Genomic DNA, 19,321 nt, shown 5'->3' with positions numbered 1-19,321 from the left:
AATGGCTAAAATTAACAAGTCAGGAAATGACAGATGCTGGCGTAGGTGCGGAGAAAGGAGACCCCTCCTACACTGTTGGTGGGTATGCAAGCTGGTGCAACCACTCTGGAAAACAGCATGGAGGTTCCTCAAAATGTTGAAAATAGAACTACCCTATGACCCAGCAATTGCACTGCTGGGTATTTACCCTAAAGATACAAACGTAGTGATCCGAAGGGGCACGTGCACCCGAATATTTATAGCAGCAATGTCTACAATAGCCAAACTATGGAAAGAACCTAGATGTCCATCAACAGATGAATGGATAAAGAAGATGTGGTATATATACACAATGGAATACTATCAAAAGAAATGAAATCTTGCCATTTGCGACAACGTGGATGGAACTAGAGGGTATCATGCTTAGCAAAATAAGTCAATCGGAGAAAGACAACTATCATATGATCTCCCTGATATGAGGGAGAGGAGATGCAACATGGGGGGTTAAGGGGGTAGGAGAAGAGTAAATGAAACAAGATGGAATTAGGAGGGAGACAAACCATAAGTGACTCTTAATCTCACAAAACAAACGAGGGTTGCTGGGGGGAAGGGGTTGGGAGAAGGGGGTGGGGTTATGGACATCAGGGAGGGTATGTGCTATGGTGAGTGCTGTGAAGTGTGTAAACCTGGCGATTCACAGACCTGTACCCCTGGGGATAAAAATATATTATATGTTTATAAAAAATAAAATAAAAAAAAAACATAGACATAACTAAATGTTTTTATTTTTTTATTTTTTTATAACTAAATGTTCTTAGACAAACATCTTTTTGTACATGAATCATATCAAACAATAATTATACCCAAATATTGCAGTTTGACCCATTATACACTTCTGTTTTTCTCACCAGTTCCTTAAGGGCCAGGCTGTGTCTAAACATTTTAAGTTTAGATCTCCCTAAATGTTCTTCCTTTCATGTTGTAGGGTAGTTAATTAGGAATTTAAATAGATTAAATTTGAATTTTAGGGGCACCTGGGTGGCTCAGTCAGTTAAGCAGCTGCCTTCAGCTCACGTCATGATCCCAGGTTCCCTGGATTGAGCCCTGCATGGGGATCCCTGGTCAGTGGGGAGCCTGCTTCTCCCTCTTCCTCTGCCCCTTCTCCTGCTTGTGCTCTTTCTCAAGTAAATAGATAAAATCTTTAATATAACAATAATAATAATAATAATAATAATAAATTTGAATTTTAAAATTAGGGAGGCTTTGGAGATACCAAATCCTTATATAGACTAGGAAACTATTCTAGGAAGATTACAAAAATTTATATAGCTAGTTGGAACAGAGTTGAGGTAGAACACAGATCATTGTATGAACCCAGATTTTGTATGTAATAGGACAGTGCTGTCTATCTTTTGGAAGCCTACTAATTATTTCCTTGCTGATGAAGACATAAAGAAAATTATCATCTGTCTGGTTTGTCTTTAAAATAATGTCAAAACCCATTTTGGAAAGAAACATAGTTATTTAATATGATTTGTATTTATTTTATTTCTTACCCAATATATGCACAGATTCACTCTATATTTATATTTCATAATTAATGAACATTGTTTGCCATACTTGCAGTGTAAATGAATCTGAACCTTCTTTTGAAGCAACCAGAAGGTATTATTTCTATTTTAATCTGCTTTTAATAAAAAATAACTTTCTCAGACTTTACTTATAATCTCTTACTCCTGGTCATTTTATTCATTCTGATAGTGTATGAAGTTTTTATTAAAATGTGCCAACATATTTCCAGTAGCAGTGGTTCCCAACATTTATAGGCTGCTAAAAAAAATTAACTTGTCAAACAAAATGGCCCATTGTGTCAATGATTTTCTTCTCCGTGAATCACAGAGGTCTCAACTTTGGCTGAAACTCAAACTGTTCTTAGCAAATTGGTTTTGGGACTTCATGAAATAAAAAAGCAAGAATATATATATTGTTTATGAGTTAAACAATGATGGGATCTGTCCCTAAGCTAGAGATGGGAAGACTGAGAGCAGGGAAGGGAAGCAGACATGTCAGAAGTTGGGAACCACTGTTTTACTACACATATGGTTATCTAAGAGACTACTAGCATACTGTATATCATCATGTCTTTTAAACTCCTAAGACATAATGTTTTAGGATGATTACTGAGCATTTCTAATTTTTCCTTTTCTTAACCTTACTATCTTTTAACCTTGATTCCTTAATTACTACTTACAGACCATGAACTAACTGTGAATTTTGACTTTTAAACTGATCCCTTTCCTACCCCAATCCCATTGTCTTCTTTATCTTCAACTCACATGTATTTTCCTGGTTATTGCAAATTAAAGTCTGATGTGTAGACATCTGGTACAATTTGCAAGCAAAAAAAAAAAAAATGGGGGAGGAGGAAGAGGTTACAATTTTTAAAAAATAAACTATTTCAATTTGTTTTGAAATATGTAGTTTTTAAATGTGTAGTTATTTCAATGTTGAAGTATATGCTCAATATATTATTCTTTGTTTTGAAATAATTAAATATTATCTATTACCTTAAAATATGTTAACATGATTAAGCCACAGACACAGTACCAATTCATGTCTTTTTCTAAGGTCTGCATATAAAATTATAGTTATGTAAAGTGCTTTTAATAAAAAGTAAAATATCTGTGGCTATCAGAGAGCGTGTTGCTATTGATCTTTTAATTATTTTAAAAATTACACTCATTTTAGAAAGTAAATTTTCAATTTATTTAAACACTTCTTTAGCATAGCAAAATCAAATTTTGCACACTGGGAGACATTTTGATTAAATTCAAGTCCTTTTAATTTAGGTGAAATACTTAACCATTAAATAATAAGGTTGGTGGTTATTAAAATATTCTTTCTTGAAAGTTTTCCATTTCTGTGTCTGAGATATTTTACCAACTTCCATTTTCCTTAGTTTTACTAAAATACACACAGCACAACACCCTTGTATAATTTGGCGGTTTTGTTTTTCTTTTTCATTTTCCAGTAGGAACAGGTATTCTGTGGCGTATGCGGCTCAAAAGCCTTGGCTATTAAATGCTACAGTAGAAGAAAATATCACCTTTGGAAGTCCTTTCAACAAACAGAGGTAATTTTGAATGTATAAAATTTAGAATGAAAATGAGCAACTATTTCTAAACCTTATATTTGGTTCATGGTTTCTGCAACGTTTATAGCCATGACTTCCTTTTTTCCCTGGTTGCCTGCTTCCACCCCCACTGTAAGGTCTTCTGAGTCAACTTTTTAAAGAGAAGTCTTACTGGAAGTCTCAGCTCATCCTATACATTTATTGAGAAGAACTTGTACACCAAAACTAAATAGCCGAAATGGAATTGGGGGTATATGGGGCAGGGGAGTTACTGAGGTTACCGGTGAGTAGAAGGAAAAATCCAAGGAGCAGAAGGAAAAGTTACTAGTGTGAAGAAGAGGAAGAATGTGGGATCTGAGAGGTCTAGTTACGGAGAGTGGCCAGAATATGCCATCTCTCAACCATCTTTAAATACCACCAAAGTGCACAAAGGCATAAATAACCCTTTCCTGAAGCCATCACCTCGAACCTTGAAAGTTAAGCATTAGGTCAGGGGAGATCAACTTATTTAGTAATGGAGGCTCTGCTAGAGTAACAAAAACTTATTTGACAAAAAAATCAATGGATTTACAAAAAAAAAAATTAGGTCACTGGAAAGGCATAAGGAGAGGAGGGAATAGGAAAGCAGATAGTGTGGGAGGACGAGCCTAAGTTACATAGGATCTCTTGGGGCCTGGGGAACAAAAGTCAGAAAAAGACTTATGTGTATTGACAGTGGCAGACTAGATTATAAACAAAAGCTGAAAGGATGTAGTGGAGTGCCTTAAAAGCCAACTGGATATAATTCAGTGCATTCTGGGAGGCACAGTAAGTTTTAGAAAGGGGAATAACAAAGTAAATGTGATGTTTAATCTGGAAGTGTAATGGTAGATACATACAGGATGAATCTGAATTTGTAGCGAGGAGACGTTTAGACGTTTATTGGAATAATCGTCCAGGCATGCAGCTTTCATTGCCTGCACTCGGGGGTGACTGCAGAAATTGAAAAGAAGAGACAGTTGACAGAAAACTATTCTAGAATAAGAATGGAAAAATAAGAGCAAGGAGAAGAAGGATTTCTCAAGAATGACTTTTTAATATTTTAAGACTAGATGATTGAGAAAGTGAAACTGTGGATATTTTCCCCAGCATTCCCTATCTCCATGCTTCCCTAAACTTCCAATTTATCATTTCTAGTCCCAGCCTTAGATCTATTTGTGGATCGTCAGTCCTCAACCCTTTCCATTTCTCCTCCTTTCTCCAGGCAGACCATATGCACCGACACCCACCCACAACCTGTTTCAGCTCTAGTGAGTCTCCTGCTGTCCCTAAAAGGCACTATGACCTTTTCACCTTCATGCAGTTCGTGAAGTTTCCTTTTCCTCATTTTCTTCCTGGCCAATTACAACTCATCTATCTGGATACAGCTTACGTGATGCCTCCTTTCCAAAGCTGTCACTAACTTCTCAAAGTGGTCAGCCATTTCTATGTATTCCAGGAGCATTATACACCTACCTCTGCTGTAGTGCCTAAGGAGATCCATTTTATTATATGTTTATCAGTCTTCTACTCCATTTAGTAGTTTTCTCAGAGTGAGATCCAATATCTAATTATCTTTGTATCCATAAAGCTACCATTGAGGCTAATCTGTACTAAATTGCTCAACAAATGTTTTATTTTGGCTTCCAAGATATTGAATTCCAAGATATTGAATACTTTATGAGCAGTATATTAATAATGACCTAAAAAATCAAAATAATTTCTCCCAAAGGTACAAAGCTGTTACAGATGCCTGTTCTCTTCAGCCAGATATTGACTTACTACCTTTTGGAGACCAAACTGAAATTGGAGAGAGGGTGAGCTATGTATAGTTTAATTAAACAATAAACAAAAATCTAGAAAAGTCTTCTGGTTGTCTTTCACTTTTAATGGAGCATAATGAGAACATAGCAGCTGTGCCTTGTCCAAGTGACAAGTTCCAGAATCAGGAGCACAGGAGTTTTAATGCCACTCTTAAGTATTTGTTGGGTAACCACCAGCTATGTAACATTGTGCTAGCTACTAGAGAGTTCTTAAGGAATATGTAGTTCCTGTCTTTGATCAAATGCATTTTTACTTACTTTGAGTTGAAACTGAGGCTGCTTCCAACTTCTTCTACTCTTGTTAACATCTATTTAATCTTGTTAAAGTGGCCTTTTTTTCCTTTGTATAAACATGTTTTATGATGACATCGTACTATTCTGGGCAGCTAAAAATATTTATGCCTCTATACAATCTTTATGACAATTTTGGCTAAAATTTTTTGACCCTCATAGGTTTGAAGTACTGGGCATAAATTTTATGCATTATCTACGTTTACAGCAAATTTGTTATATGGGTGTTCTCATTACTGCATATTGCAACTAAGGAAGCTAAGTGGTGAAAGGTTGAAGAGCTTGCCCAGTTAGTGGTGTAGCTGGGATTTGTGGAACTCTGTAGTTGGTGTGTGTGTGTTTTTTAAATTATCTTAGTCACTATACATTATATCATTAGTTTTTGATGTAGTGTTCCATGATTCATTGTTTGCATATAACACCCAGTGCTCTTAATGCCTTTTCTTGATTGCAGCACAGTATGGTATCTAAGACTATGGACTCCTTAGTTTCCTAGTGTGTAAAGGGAATGCTACTCATATATTGGAATTGCTATAAGGAATAAAAAAAATAAGGAATGTAAATGCATTCACACAAGCCTAGCACATATTAAGTGCTCAGCATAGTTTAAAATGTTTTACAATTAATTAGAACTTGATTATAAAATGTATTGCAACAGAATTATAATTCTGTTAAACATAATTGATAGTATCAAATTTAAGAAGTATGTATGAAGTAAACTATAGACACAATTCACAAAACTAGTAAAAATTTTGGAGTTACTTGCTGTGTTTAGCAGTCAACTCACCACGTGTTTGGTTATTGATGCTTCAGTACAGCAGAGCTATCTATCAGAGTGAGAAAAGGATCTATGGTACCAGTCAAAAATCATCTTAACATAATTATTAAGTATTGACCAGTACTTTGAAAAGTATTAATTATAAAGTATTGAACAGAAAATTGACAATTTTCATTTTACCTCACCACTGTTATCACAATTTAATTAATAAATTACCATTAATTTAAGATTTTTTAAAAAGAAGTTTGTATTTTAAAGAAAATCTGTAAACAATAGATCAGTTACTATTGGAAAGGGTGGATGCTTATGGTTACTTCTTCTCTAGGGCATCAACCTGAGTGGGGGTCAGAGGCAAAGAATCTGTGTGGCACGAGCTCTCTATCAAAATACCAACATTGTCTTTTTGGTGAGAATATGCCTTTATTTCTACTTCATTTTTCCCTCCGGACAAATGAGCCTTTAGAGACAAGTCAAGCAACTAAAGGAAAGACAGTTTAACTTCTGAAATCTTAAAGAATGTAAAGGAAACTGAATCCCATAGTACAAACCAGATCAACACATAAGGTTGAAAGTTGGGGTATCTGGATTGAAATCCAAGTGACTTAGGTGCCCTGAATTGTTGCTTATATAAGATTCATAACCACGAGAATCATTAATGCAAAATTCTGTATGGTGTTGGATCAACTGGACAGGTTCATATATCTTCTCACTTATATTTGCTGACAAAAAAGGGATTAGAAGATGCACTCTTGGTGGATAGAGAGAGGGTAAGTATGCATAGTACTCCATTCCTGTGGTGTGAAATTCAGGCTGTGCATGATCTTTGACCGTGAAGCTTTCTAAAAATATAGAAATTTTGGTACCACCCTCAACCTACTAAATTATAATTTATAAACACAGAGTCTAGAGTCTGAGTCTTAAAAAGCTCCTTGGATGAGTCTCATGTATATCCTGGGTAAAAAACTTGGTTCTACCCATGGATCAATAAACAGAATTTGATGATTATGTTTATTACAAATTTTGCTATAGTTTGGTTCCTCTAGCAGGAGGTAGCTAAAATAACTAACTTATAAGTATGTATATAAGAGATTAGCAGACTATGTAAATGTTTCCTTTCCCTGCCTTCTTCTGTGTAGTTATTCACCATTTATAAATCTGGTTTCCAGACTTACTTTACAGTTTTCACTCTACCTAATATTGAGAAGCACTTCAAAAAGTAGGTTTTAGAGTTTCCCACTAAATTTGGATCTATTGCTGGGGACAGGAATAGAATTTGGACACACTGGAAATTTGCTTCAGGTTAATATCCCTAAGAATACCTGTCCCCAAAATTTTCCAGAAAAACACACCATTAAAACCATAGAAGGACCTAGCAGTAACTTATGTAATTGTAAATCCCTTTCACAGTGGATAGACCCACAGCAGGAAGTGACTTCTTGAGTCTTGGGATCAGTTAATGCCTGAACCACCTGAAGACCAAATGACTTAGGAATCTGAAAGAAACCAAGGTTCTCTGGGTGTAGTGTTCTATCCCTGTTCATTCCATTGCCTTCAGTTTAATGACCTTTACTTATTTCAGTTGTAGAGTCAGGGAATTCAAAGAAGTCCTAGGATTAACATTGTAGATTCCCATATCCATTCATCATAGGATTACTTTTCACACATCACCTTTAAGAGCTTTTTGATGACTCTCTCTGAAGACAGATTGCTTAACTTCAAGATGGCCTTTTCCTTGTTGGTCAGTGTATAAATTTCTGACTGCTTCCATAACAAATTGCCATAATTGGTGATTTAAGTAATAATATGATGTGATGGTTCTGTAAATTAGAAGTCTGATATGTATCTCACTGAGTGAAAATTCTTGTAAACAGGGCTGTGTTCTCTTTTGGAGGCTTGAGGAGAGAGTCCATTTCTTTGCCTTTTCCAGCTTCTAGAGGCTGCACACACTCCTAGGTGCATGGCTGCTTTCCTTCCTCATCAAAACCAGCAACTTTGTATCTCTGGCCATTTTTACTAGTCACATTTCCTCCCTTCACAACTGGGAAAGTTCTCTGCTCTTGAGGATTTGTGTAATTGGTTTGGACCTATCTGGATTATCCAGGATAATCTTCCAATCTCAAGGTCTTTAATCTTGATCATATGTGCAAAATCCCATTTAACATGTAAGGTAACATTGTTACAGGTTCTGGGAATTAGGACATCTTTGGAGGCTGTTATTCTGCCTACCATGGATAACTCTTATTGGAAAGTTATTATGTGATTAAAATTTACATCTGTGGATTTTTCATTAATTGACTTTCCTTCTGCTTCTGCAACAGCATTATTTCTTTTCATCCATAATTTCATCCATAATCAACATTTTAATATTATTTCCACAATTCACCTTACTTTACTTTTCTCTAAGCTAAGCAAGCTTAGTATTTTCAATTCTTCCACAGTAATATAATTTCTCTAACTTTTCTTAATCCTGGATATAATAGTGTTCTTCAGAGTCCCTTGAAAAAGTATGTTCCAGATGTACTCTGGTCAGCTCAGATAACCCTAAAACTATTGGATTTTATGATCTAAATACTATATATACTTTATTGCAACCTGAAATTGAATAATATTTTAGCAGCAAAATATCTCTGTTGATGTGTTTTAATAATTACCTCAAAATGATATCTAACACTTTCATTGTTTAAAAATTCACAAAGCACTCAGTGTTATTCCATCTGATTCTTATGAGTGTGATGTGAGGGTAGACGGTATCCCCATGTTAGATGAAGAAATGTATGCATAGAGCGCCTTACCCATGGTCTAATGACTAGTGAGTAGCAAAGTCTGGCTAGGACAGCATGTCTGTTGAGTATTGTTTTTCTGATCAGGTAAGATTCTCTGGTATTAAAAAGTATATATTTCTGTGAAATTGCTACCTATATTGTCCTATTTTCCCTTTCCTTTTGTCTTCCCCCCTTCCCTGCCTTCTTTCCCTTCCTCCATCTCTCTCTTCCCTTTTCCAACCCTTCTCCTTCCTTCCCTCCTTCTTTCCATCCATTAATAGTTTGTAAACATCCTCAGTGCCATCATCTGTGATGGGTAGAAGAAACAAAGGAGAAAAAGACATTACTCCTATCTTTAAGGACCCTGTGTAAATAATTACTTGGATGATGTTATGTTTTGCTTTAATTAAACTTAATCACATTAGCCTTTACACAATATCAAAGCCAAATGGAAACAGCTTAATGATGTATCAAGGATATTAGTTATTTTTGAAGCTTTATGGCATCTACTAATGTGCTGTGTATATCAGTGAATATATTTGTTATTTCCAAAGGTATAGCCATGCAAAACATAGAAAGCTTGTTCAGAAAGCCTGGGTGCCTCTGTCAGTTAAGCAGCTGCCTTCCATTCTGGTTATGATGCCCAGGTCCTGGGATAGGGTCCCGCATTGGGTTTCCTGCTCAGTAGGGAAGACTGCTTCTCTTTCTCCCTCTCCCTGCTGCTTCCCCTGCTGGTGTGCTATCTCTGTATTTGTCAAATAAAAATCTTTAAAATTTTTTTTTTAAAAAGCTAATTCAATCTCCTATTCATTCTTCTTCTTGGAACATTTCAAAAATAATGGTCATTAAGATGATCCAGAGTTCTGAAAGATTTTGAAGTATCTCACAGGTCATCGAAAGAAATTTCAGGACAATCAAGACAATTGTGTCATTAAGCCCATTTTGTTTAATTACCATGTTTGAAATATATATACACACACATTAAGATATATATGGGTATGTGTATATGTGTGTGTGTGTGTCTGTATAACGATATCATTTTATTAACTGAAATATCACATTGTCCAAAATTTTGCATTATTTAAATGATTTAAATAAATGATATTACAGTTGGCATTTCTCTGTTGTTAAATGTATTCCAATAAAAGCCATTTGAGGACATTAATTAAATCACCTCTTTATTCATCACTATGAAATCAGTAGACTGATTTTTTTTTTTAAAGATTTTATTTATTGATTTGCCAGAGAGAGAGAGCAAGCACAAGCAGGGGGAGTTGCAGACAGAAGGAGAAGCAGGCTCCCTCCTGAGTAGGGAACCCAATGTGGGACTCCATCCCAGGACACTGGGGTCATGACCTGAGCCGAAGGCCGAGGCTTACCCGATTGAGCCACCCAGGTACCCCTGATTTTTTAACAGCTATTATAATTTTAAATCACCCTTTAACTATCTAAGTGCCTCATTGATATTTCCTTTTCATACATCCTTCTCCTAAGTACTTTAATAAAGCCATCTTGCTTATAATAGTTTCTGTTGAGGCAGGCAGAGATTGATGGAGACTTCATGAAATTAATGAGCTAATTGTATCACTAATGTAATGACTGCATACACGCATTTATTCTAACTTCCAGATATTAATTTCTATCTCAATAGAAATTGTTTTTCACTGTCCAGATAATTAGCCAATGCAATTTATCTGTATACACACTATGATTGTGCTTACTCAATTGTTTAGAAAATTTTCTCCAGTCGTAATTTTTAAGTATTTCAGTATGTAACCAGTAGAATGAGTGGACTTCTTTTTTGGCCCTGTAGGCAAAGTAAAAATTTGTTTCATATTGCATGTATGGAGGAACAACAAAGAAACAAGTATGATGATGAAGACATCGATGTATTCCTTTTTCATTGTTCCAATCACTCTTCCCAGTTCTTTACCAGAAACCTCTACCGTTTTCTACTGCCTTGTCCCTGAGTTTCTCTCATCCCCTGCTATGAGTGGTGCTTCAGTTGGTGTTTATGTATCTGTTCACCATCCTCCCTGCATGTCACTTTGCTTCTGGAAACATTCCAATTTTCTCTCGTAGTTTCTAGATTTCTTCTTTTAAGGATTCCAAAACATCAAGCATCTATTTTGATGCTGTATATAACATTACAGAAATAAAATGTATATTGAAATAATTAACAGGAATGTCATCACCAGTCAATTATTTCCTAAATTATTTTCTAAATGTCTTAACCGGTACATTAAAAACTTCCTTTCTGGGGCGCCTGGGTGGCTCAGTGGGTTAAAGCCTCTGTCTTTGGCTTAGGTCATGATCCCAGGGTCCTGGGATCAAGCCCCACATCAGGCTCTCTGCTCAGTGGGAAGCCTGCTTCCCCGTCTCTCTGCCTACTTGTGATCTCTGTCAGATAAATAAATAAAATCTTTAAAAACAAACAAATAAACTTCCTTTCTTCCCAAGACAATTGGGAATTTGTCAGCTCAGTGGTAGTTATGATATTCTTATAGTTACTACTATTAATACTGATAATATAATAATAGCTGTCATTTGTTTAGTGTTTTTTACCTGGTACTGTACTAAGTACTTTATTTATATTATCTTATTTGATTCAGTTAATATTTTTATGCTTCTTTTACAATATATTTTCAAGTCCTTGAATATGTCTATAATAACTGTTTAAATGGCTATTAATTTATCTTGAGTCATAGTTTCCACTAACTGCTTTGTTTCTTGATTATGGCCCAAACTTCCCCATTACTTTATATATCTGTTAATTTTTTCTGTATCCTGGATATTGTAGGTGATATATTGTAGAGCCTCTAAATTCTCATATTTTCTTATGATGATGGTTGATTTGTTCTAGCAAGGTAGTTAACTTGGCTAGAGTCAGACTCCACCTGAAATCTCTTTTTTTAATTGAAGTATATTTGACAAATAAAATGTATTTAAAATGTATGATCTCTCTGATATGAGGAATTTGAGAGGCAGGGCTGGGGGTCATGGCAGGTAGGGAGGGAAAAAATGAAATAAGATGGGATCAGGAAATCATAAGAGACTCTTAATCTCATGAAACAAACTGAGGGTTGCTGGGGGGATAGGGTGGTTGGGTGATGGACATTGAGGAGGGAATGTGCTACGGTGAGTGCTGTGAAATGTGTAAGCCTGATGATTCACAGACCTGTACCCCTGGAGCAAATAATACATTATGTGTTAACTAAAAAATGTACAACATGTAATTTGATATATTTATACATATATATTTATTTATATTTATCTACTAATAAAGTATTGCAGTTATAGTAATATTTAATACTTTTCTCTTTGATCTTAATATTAGAGTTTTAACTGATTTACCTATCACTGTTACAATATTAGGGTATTCTAACTTAATTATGTATTTACCTTTACTAGTGAGTCTTATGCTTTCATTTGTTTTCCTCTTACTAAATAGTGTCATTTCATTTCACCTTGAAGAACTCTTTTAACATATCTGGTCAGGGCAGTCTAGTGATGATGAAATTCTTCAATTTGTCTTTGCCTGGAGAACTCTTTGTCTTTCTTTCAGTTCTAAAGCAAAACTTTGCTGGGTATTCCTGGTTGGTAGATTTTTTGTTTTTGTTTTTGTTTTAGCACTTTGAATTATCACCCTTTTATCTTCTGGCCTGCTAGGGTTCTGCTGAAAAATCTTATACACTTGTGGGGGTTCTCTTGTATGTAGCAAGTTAGTTTTTCTCTTGTTATTTTTAAGGTTCTCTTTTTGCCTAAATTTGACAGTTTAATTTTAATGTGTCTTAGTTTGGCTCTTTTTCAGTTCATCTTTTTTGGTACTTTTGGTGTTTTCTGGATCTAAATGTCTGTTCCTTTCCCCAGGTAGGGGAAATTTCCCACCATTATTTCTTTGAATAAACATTTTGCCCCTTTCTTTCACTTCTCCTTCTGGGATCCCTTAAATGAATATATTGCTCCTCTCCATGATGTCCTATGAGTCCCTTAAGCTATCTTCAGTCTTTTTCATGCTTTTTTCCTTTTGTTCTTCTGACTGGATTAATTCCACTATCCTGTCTTTCAGTTCACTGATTTTTATTCCTCTTAATCTAGTTATCTGTTGAAGTCCTCTATTGAAACTGTCAGTTCAATTATTATATTCTTAATACTACAATTTTTGTTCGGTATGATTTTACATCTCTTTGTTAAAATTCTCACTTTATTCTTGCATTTGTTTTCCAACCTCAGTGAGCATCTTTATGTGAGCTTTGAACACTGTATCAGATAAGTCACTTACCTCCATTTCATTAAGATTGGTTCCTGGAGATTTATCTTGTTCCTTTGTTTGGAACATATTCTCTTGTTTCTTAATTTCCCATGACTCTCTGTGTTGCCTTCTGTGCATTAGTAAAGTAGACAGCTCTCCCAGTCTTGACAGACTGGTCTCCTATAGGTGATGAACCTCATCATCCAACCTGACCCAAGCTCTTGGTGGCCTCTCAGAACTTTGTGACTGCCCGAGCTTCTGTCTTTATTCTTACTGATTCCCAGTGGTTGTTGGTGGCCTATGACCCATCAGTGTCCCAAAGGGGAGGATTGCAGTCAGCACCTAAATGGAGGCTAATTACAAGTTGGACCCTCAGACAGCAGCTGAGAAAATATTTAGTCAACACCCTTTTTACAGTGACCAAGATGCCTGTTTAAAAAGCAAATAGGGAGAAATTGGGAGATGAACATTTTTGTCTGGTCCACATGCACTGAGCCAGAGTGTATAGCCATGTGGGGTGCTCCTAGGCCTATTTAAAAATGGCTTCTTTGTTTGCTGTAGTCCTGTGGGACTCATGAATGCAAGCCCTGTTGGCTATCAGAGCTATGTGATGGGAGCCAGCACATTTAGCGTCCTCCAAACAATTGGGACACTAGAGGTGAGAATCTCCTCCCAGGGAGAAAGTGGCAACTTGGTTTTATTGTTAGAATAGGTTGGAAAGAAAAGACAAGGGACGTGTCCAATAGCTCTTTCAGGCTACAGGAAGGATCATAATCAGGATCCTTCATGCTAATTAGAAGTGGGACCCTCCAGTAGCGGCTTGTGAAGTATGCAGTCAGACTCCTTCCAGGGAAACACTGGGTAAGGCGCTTCTTTGCCTGCTTCCTCTATGCCGAGTCCTGGAGAGACAATGTGGTAAGTGCTCATGTGCCTATTAGCAACTGCTTTTCATTTCCTATATTTCTATGGGACTTATCAATGCAACCTCCACTGACTTTCAAAGTTAAGTGATTTAGGGGGCCTGTCCCTTGGGGAGCAGCCAGAAATTGGGGCTCTACTCTATATGTACGGCCCGAATCCTTCACTTCTCAGAGAGAAGCTGAGAGTTGGGGATTCCTTCCAATTGTATGGTGCTGTGCAGAGGGTGAGGTTTGTGGTGAGAGTGTGTCTCAGCCTTTAGTATCTTTTAGATGGGGTATTTTTTTTAGTTTCCCACTGTGTTGAAGTCACTCAACTAGTTTCTGGATTTCCTTCAAAGGGAATTGCTCTGTGTATAGCTGCAGAGTCAGAGCACCTATGGCAGGAGGGAAATTAAGCATTCTCCTATACCGCCATCTTTTTTTTTTTTTTTTAAAGATTTTATTTATTTATTTGACAGAGAGAGATCACAAGCAGGCAGAGAGGCAGGCAGAGAGACAGGAGGAAGCAGGCTCCCTGCTGAGCAGAGAGCCCGATGCGGGACTCGATCCCAGGACTCCGAGATCATGACCTGAACCAAAGGCAGCGGCTTAACCCACTGAGCCACCCAGGCGCCCCTCCTATACCGCCATCTTGGTCTAGAGTCTATGCCTGTTTTTATTATCTAAACTTCAACTTCTAGAATTATTGTTTTATTCTTTCTTTAGTCTGTTGTTAAAAGTTGTCAGGATGTGGGGCGCCTGGGTGGCTCAGTGGGTTAAGCCTCTGCCTTCGGCTCAGGTCATGATCTCAGGGTCCTGGGATCGAGTCCCACATCGGGCTCTCTGCTCGACAGGGAGCCTGCTTCCCTCTCTCTCTCTCTCTCTCTCTCCGCCTGCCTGCCTCTCTGTCTACTTGTGATCTCTCTCTGTCAAATAAATAATAAATAAAATCTTTAAAAAAAAAAAAGTTGTCAGGATGTGTTGTTTTTTGAGCTTGGAGGTTTTATATATAATAATACAAACCACTTGGGATATTATTATTTGCTTTTTAAATAATTTTTAAAGTGAAAGAGAAAATAAAAGCTTCACTTTTAATTTAATACCTCTTCCCAACAATTTAAATATAGACAGAGTCTGTTTTTTATAAATTGGATGTTAAGGATAAGGTACTCTTAGTCATTTGTATTTCTACTATCCAGAAAAATTGGGTCATATCAAGAATATAGAAACTGTTTCCTTTTCTCTCCATTTTCCTGGTTGTAGGATGATCCATTCTCTGCCCTGGACATTCACTTGAGTGATCACTTAATGCAGGAAGGGATTTTGAAATTTCTTCAAGATGACAAAAGGACACTTGTTCTTGTGACTCACAAATTACAGTATCTAACACATGCTGACTGGGTAAGAGTTTAAGAGAAATTTCATTACTTTCAATATTATACTCATATACATAAACAGGGACATTAAGAAATGCTGTCTTAAACAAAAGTAATTCATTTGGCCAGTTGAGGCTTTTTGTCACAATTCTGGTAATATGTGCTTTCCTTAGATCATAGCCATGAAAGATGGAAGTGTACTAAGAGAAGGGACTTTGAAGGACATTCAGACCAAAGATGTTGAGCTCTATGAACACTGGAAAACACTTATGAATCGGCAAGATCAAGAATTAGAAAAGGTAATTGTTCATAATTCAGAAGAGTTCAGAGCCCACTTTAAAAGAGTCATGAATTATTAAATTCATATAATTATTAAAATTCATTTAAAGGTATATTACCATTTAATATTTGATGATATTATGGTCCTCATTTGAAACCCAAAGAAATTGTATATTTATATGTCATTAATAAATAGGCTACTTTGGGGGCAACTGGGTGGCTCAGTTGGTTAAGTGCCTCACTTCATCTCTGGTTGTGATCTCAGGGTCCTGGGGTAGAGCCCTGAATCAGGCTCTAGGTTCAGTGGGGAGCCTGCTTCTCTCTCTCCCCCTACTTGCTCATGCACACACTCACACATGCTTGCTCTCTCTCTTATCTTAAAACAAATAAATAGGCTACTTTGAAAGAATAAAATTCTAATGATAACTTTTGGAGGAAGTGCTCTCGGGTTTTTAGAAAATTTTGATTTGAATTTGAACCATATTATAATTATATGTGTGTTTAAAACTTAAACTGTTCGCTGAAGCATGGCATATCATTATTTTATCTTAATTTTCCTTCTGCATATCTTATTTTCTTCATCTGTAATGTGAAGTTATTTTCACTCACCACCTATAAATGGAGGGTCATGGACAAAACAAAATCTAAGGTGATTTTGAAAGAAGAGCGAGCTGTGAGCTGTGGGTGAAATTGTTAAGCATGCCTGGATAGGGCTGGGGAATGAAGGAAAGTAATCAGGAGGTAATAACAATAAACTTTTACATTGATACAGTTTTTAAGTTTAAAGCTTAAACTTAAGCTTACTTACTTAAACTTAACTTTTTTTACATAGCTCCATTGATTTTCACAACCTCCAGAAAAAGGCAAAGAAAATATGGGAAATAAGTAAAGAAAAATATGATCTCACTTTTATAGGTGAGAAAACTGAAGCCCAAAGAGGTTAAGTAACTTGTAAGCTGTACAGTACATATTGTAAGTGGTACTAGGTGGACTTAAACCCAGGTCCGTATTCAGTGTAATTCCAGTATAATGTTGTGTATGATATAAATATAACACTGCATGGGGTGAGAACTGAGTCAGAGACCGGACTGAGAGCAATGAAAGAACAGCTTGTGATTGAGAGGTGAAGTTATCAACTGTATTAGCAAATTTTTTTAATGTTTTTTGAGTTGAGACTAGGAAATGTCCAGAACTTGGTACTCCTGGTCAGGAATCAGCACTATAAAATGAAATTTTTGTATCAGCAAATTTCTGAGAATACCAAGAAATTAAAATGCATTATTTCATAAAAGAATAAAAGGATCTATGTTTCAATAGAGAGAGGAAGATAAAAAGTCAGACAGACCCTAGGATTGCTCTGTCTTCTGTGTATTTGCCAAAGACCTCAAAAGCAAACTACCTACGGAAGAAAAGACATATGTAAAAGTAGAATTTTAAGTAGAATGGGACAAATCACAGAACTACTGAGATGAGGATATTCATTTAAAAAAAAATTACAAGGCACCATCAGCAAGTGCCCACTTAGGAATTATACCGTGAGAAACTTGATTGGGATAGCTCCAAATGACATTTTTTTTTTTTTTACAGTGACCAAGATGCCAGGGACAAAAGAATATGATGTAAGCTTAAGAAGTGGGGCCACTTATGGTTTACTTTAGAAAGAAGATCTGGAAAAAAAAGAGAGAGATTTGTTGGCTTGATTTTATAATAATAGTGACTGTTAAACAAGCCTGGAAGAAAGTCCATTAAGTTGTATTTAGAAATGAAGTGATCACTTGAGATAGCATAGCTCTATAATTAAAGACACATTACAGGGTTATAAATCAGTGGGTGGAGACATGGAGCAAGTTAGGGTGTAAACAGAGCGAATGCAGTTGCAAGGTTGAACAGTGGCTGGTAGAAGCCAGAAAGAACAGTGCACCTGTCCAGAATCCTCACCTGGGTGTGGAGGAGGTTAATGCCATCTAGGAGGGCAGGCATTAGGAATTCATCTGAAGGCAGGGAGAGTCACACTGGGAGGGTGGGGGGGGGGGGGCGGGGGAAGGACAGTTTCTTGTTCACTTTTTTATGTGGCAGGGTCAGGTGTTTGGCGAGAGCGCTGGTTCTCAACCAGGGTCCAGTTTGCTTTTTAGGGGACATTTGGCCACATTTAGAAACATTTTTGTCAGTCACAGCTAAGGGGCAGGTGCTACTAGTGTCTTGTGGGTAGAAGACAGGGGAGCTGCTAAATGTCCTACAGTGCAGCCCCCACAACAAAGAGTTTTCTGACCAAAATGTCAACAGTGCCAAGGTCGAGAAAGGCTGACCTAGAGCCGGAGCAGATCAAGCAAGCAGAGAAGACCAGCGAAACAGAACATCCTGTCCCTGGGCTTTAGACACCACTGTCTGCTTAAGGCCTAAGGGGTTAACAAAAGAAATGTTACAAGGATAGTAATGAAAACTATAAGAAGGTGGAGGAGATAACACTTTGAGCTGATTTAAATATTACTAAAAATTCTAGCTTGGAGGACACCATTATCTTCCTAATGTTATTAAGCAAAATAAACTAACATCATTTGATGTCTCCTCCCCCAGCCCTCACTTTAATCTGATCTATAACAGGCGCTCAAGAAATGCTTATTAAATAAATGAAGTGAAATTCACTTAAGTCAAATATCAACATAATTTAAAATATTTAACCTGTAATGAGCTTAATATGAGCGTTTACTTATAAGAAAAATGAGTAAAGATTTCTTTTAAGTATCTGAGATGTTCCATCTTTTGCTCACATAGCAGGAAGAATTGAACAGGGACCAAATCTGTTGTTTTCCAATGTGCGGGGTAATTTCATTTTATTACTCTGTCGGCAAAGGATCGAGTCAGCTTTAATTTTGTGTTTAAGCTCATGTACAAGCTAGTTTTCATATCATTAGGCATAATTAAAAGCTGATATGAAATTGTCTCTGAAAAAAAAAAGCTATTCAAGAAACATATTAGCTTTCATTCTTTTTTAACCAAGAATCTGGAAATAATAGAGCCTTCTAACAAGTCTCCTAAATCGCACATGTTGTGTAAGGCCAAAATGAAAACAACAACAACGATGACCACTACTTAGAGACTGACCACTATGGGTTTTATTTGGTTATTGATATAACAGTCAAACTGTGAGGGGTGTGTGTGTGTGTGTGTGTGTGTGTGTGTGCGTATATGCAGAAAGCCCTCAATTTACCAGATTCCAAAATTTTGCGGGTTGGTTGTTTGGAACTCAGAATGCATTTCCCCATAGAAACAAGGCTATAGTTAGCTTCCCAAACTGTCCTGCAGCAGCTGATTTAACCCACAGTGTATTAAACTGATACTACCACTCCAGTTCTGAAGCCAAGGGGACTTGGGTGTTGGAAGAAGAGAAATGGAGAAATTAAATTCTTCTCCCTGTCTTGAGCACACCAGTCTGAAGCAACTCGGAAAAATTCACGAAGTTTGTTTGGGGGAATGTTTCCCTTCTCCTTCGGCATATGTCCCCCTCCTCGGGCTTTCTCCTAAAGTGCTAGGCACCTTAAGTACCCTCATTTTTCGTTTGCTTCAAAATTACTTACCTTCTTTCGCTGCCTATTGAAGTCTGTTGCTTTTGTGCAGCTACCCTAGTGAGATGTTAAGGAATCTCACTCTGATTTAGTAATTTACTAGAAGAGGTGATGAGTGATAGTGCTTTACCCAGTCTAGAACTGCATGCATTTTTGAAGGAAATTATT

General features: G+C 36.7%; 1 protein-coding gene across 17 annotated transcripts in view; it reads left to right on the top strand.

Annotated features, from left to right (window-relative positions):
* Positions 1 to 19,321, top strand: part of ABCC9 (ATP binding cassette subfamily C member 9) — a 143,500-nt gene that overhangs the window by 77,644 nt on the left and 46,535 nt on the right. For 13 of the 17 annotated variants that reach the window (XM_047740262.1, XM_047740258.1, XM_047740259.1 and 10 more), the window contains 7 exons: positions 1,606 to 1,644; positions 3,011 to 3,112; positions 4,863 to 4,947; positions 6,348 to 6,428; positions 6,715 to 6,789; positions 15,199 to 15,336; positions 15,485 to 15,610. In XM_047740262.1, the coding sequence (XP_047596218.1) occupies positions 1,606 to 1,644; positions 3,011 to 3,112; positions 4,863 to 4,947; positions 6,348 to 6,428; positions 6,715 to 6,789; positions 15,199 to 15,336; positions 15,485 to 15,610 (646 nt within the window). The remainder of the gene's footprint in view (positions 1 to 1,605; positions 1,645 to 3,010; positions 3,113 to 4,862; positions 4,948 to 6,347; positions 6,429 to 6,714; positions 6,790 to 15,198; positions 15,337 to 15,484; positions 15,611 to 19,321) is intronic. The other 4 variants (XM_047740270.1, XM_047740269.1, XM_047740268.1 and 1 more) reach the window with 3 other exon arrangements.

This window comes from Lutra lutra, chromosome 8 (assembly GCF_902655055.1).
Source record: "Lutra lutra chromosome 8, mLutLut1.2, whole genome shotgun sequence".
NCBI lineage: Eukaryota > Metazoa > Chordata > Mammalia > Carnivora > Mustelidae > Lutra > Lutra lutra.
Note: the sequence above shows the minus strand (reverse complement) of the source record. Positions and strands in the feature narration are given on the sequence as shown.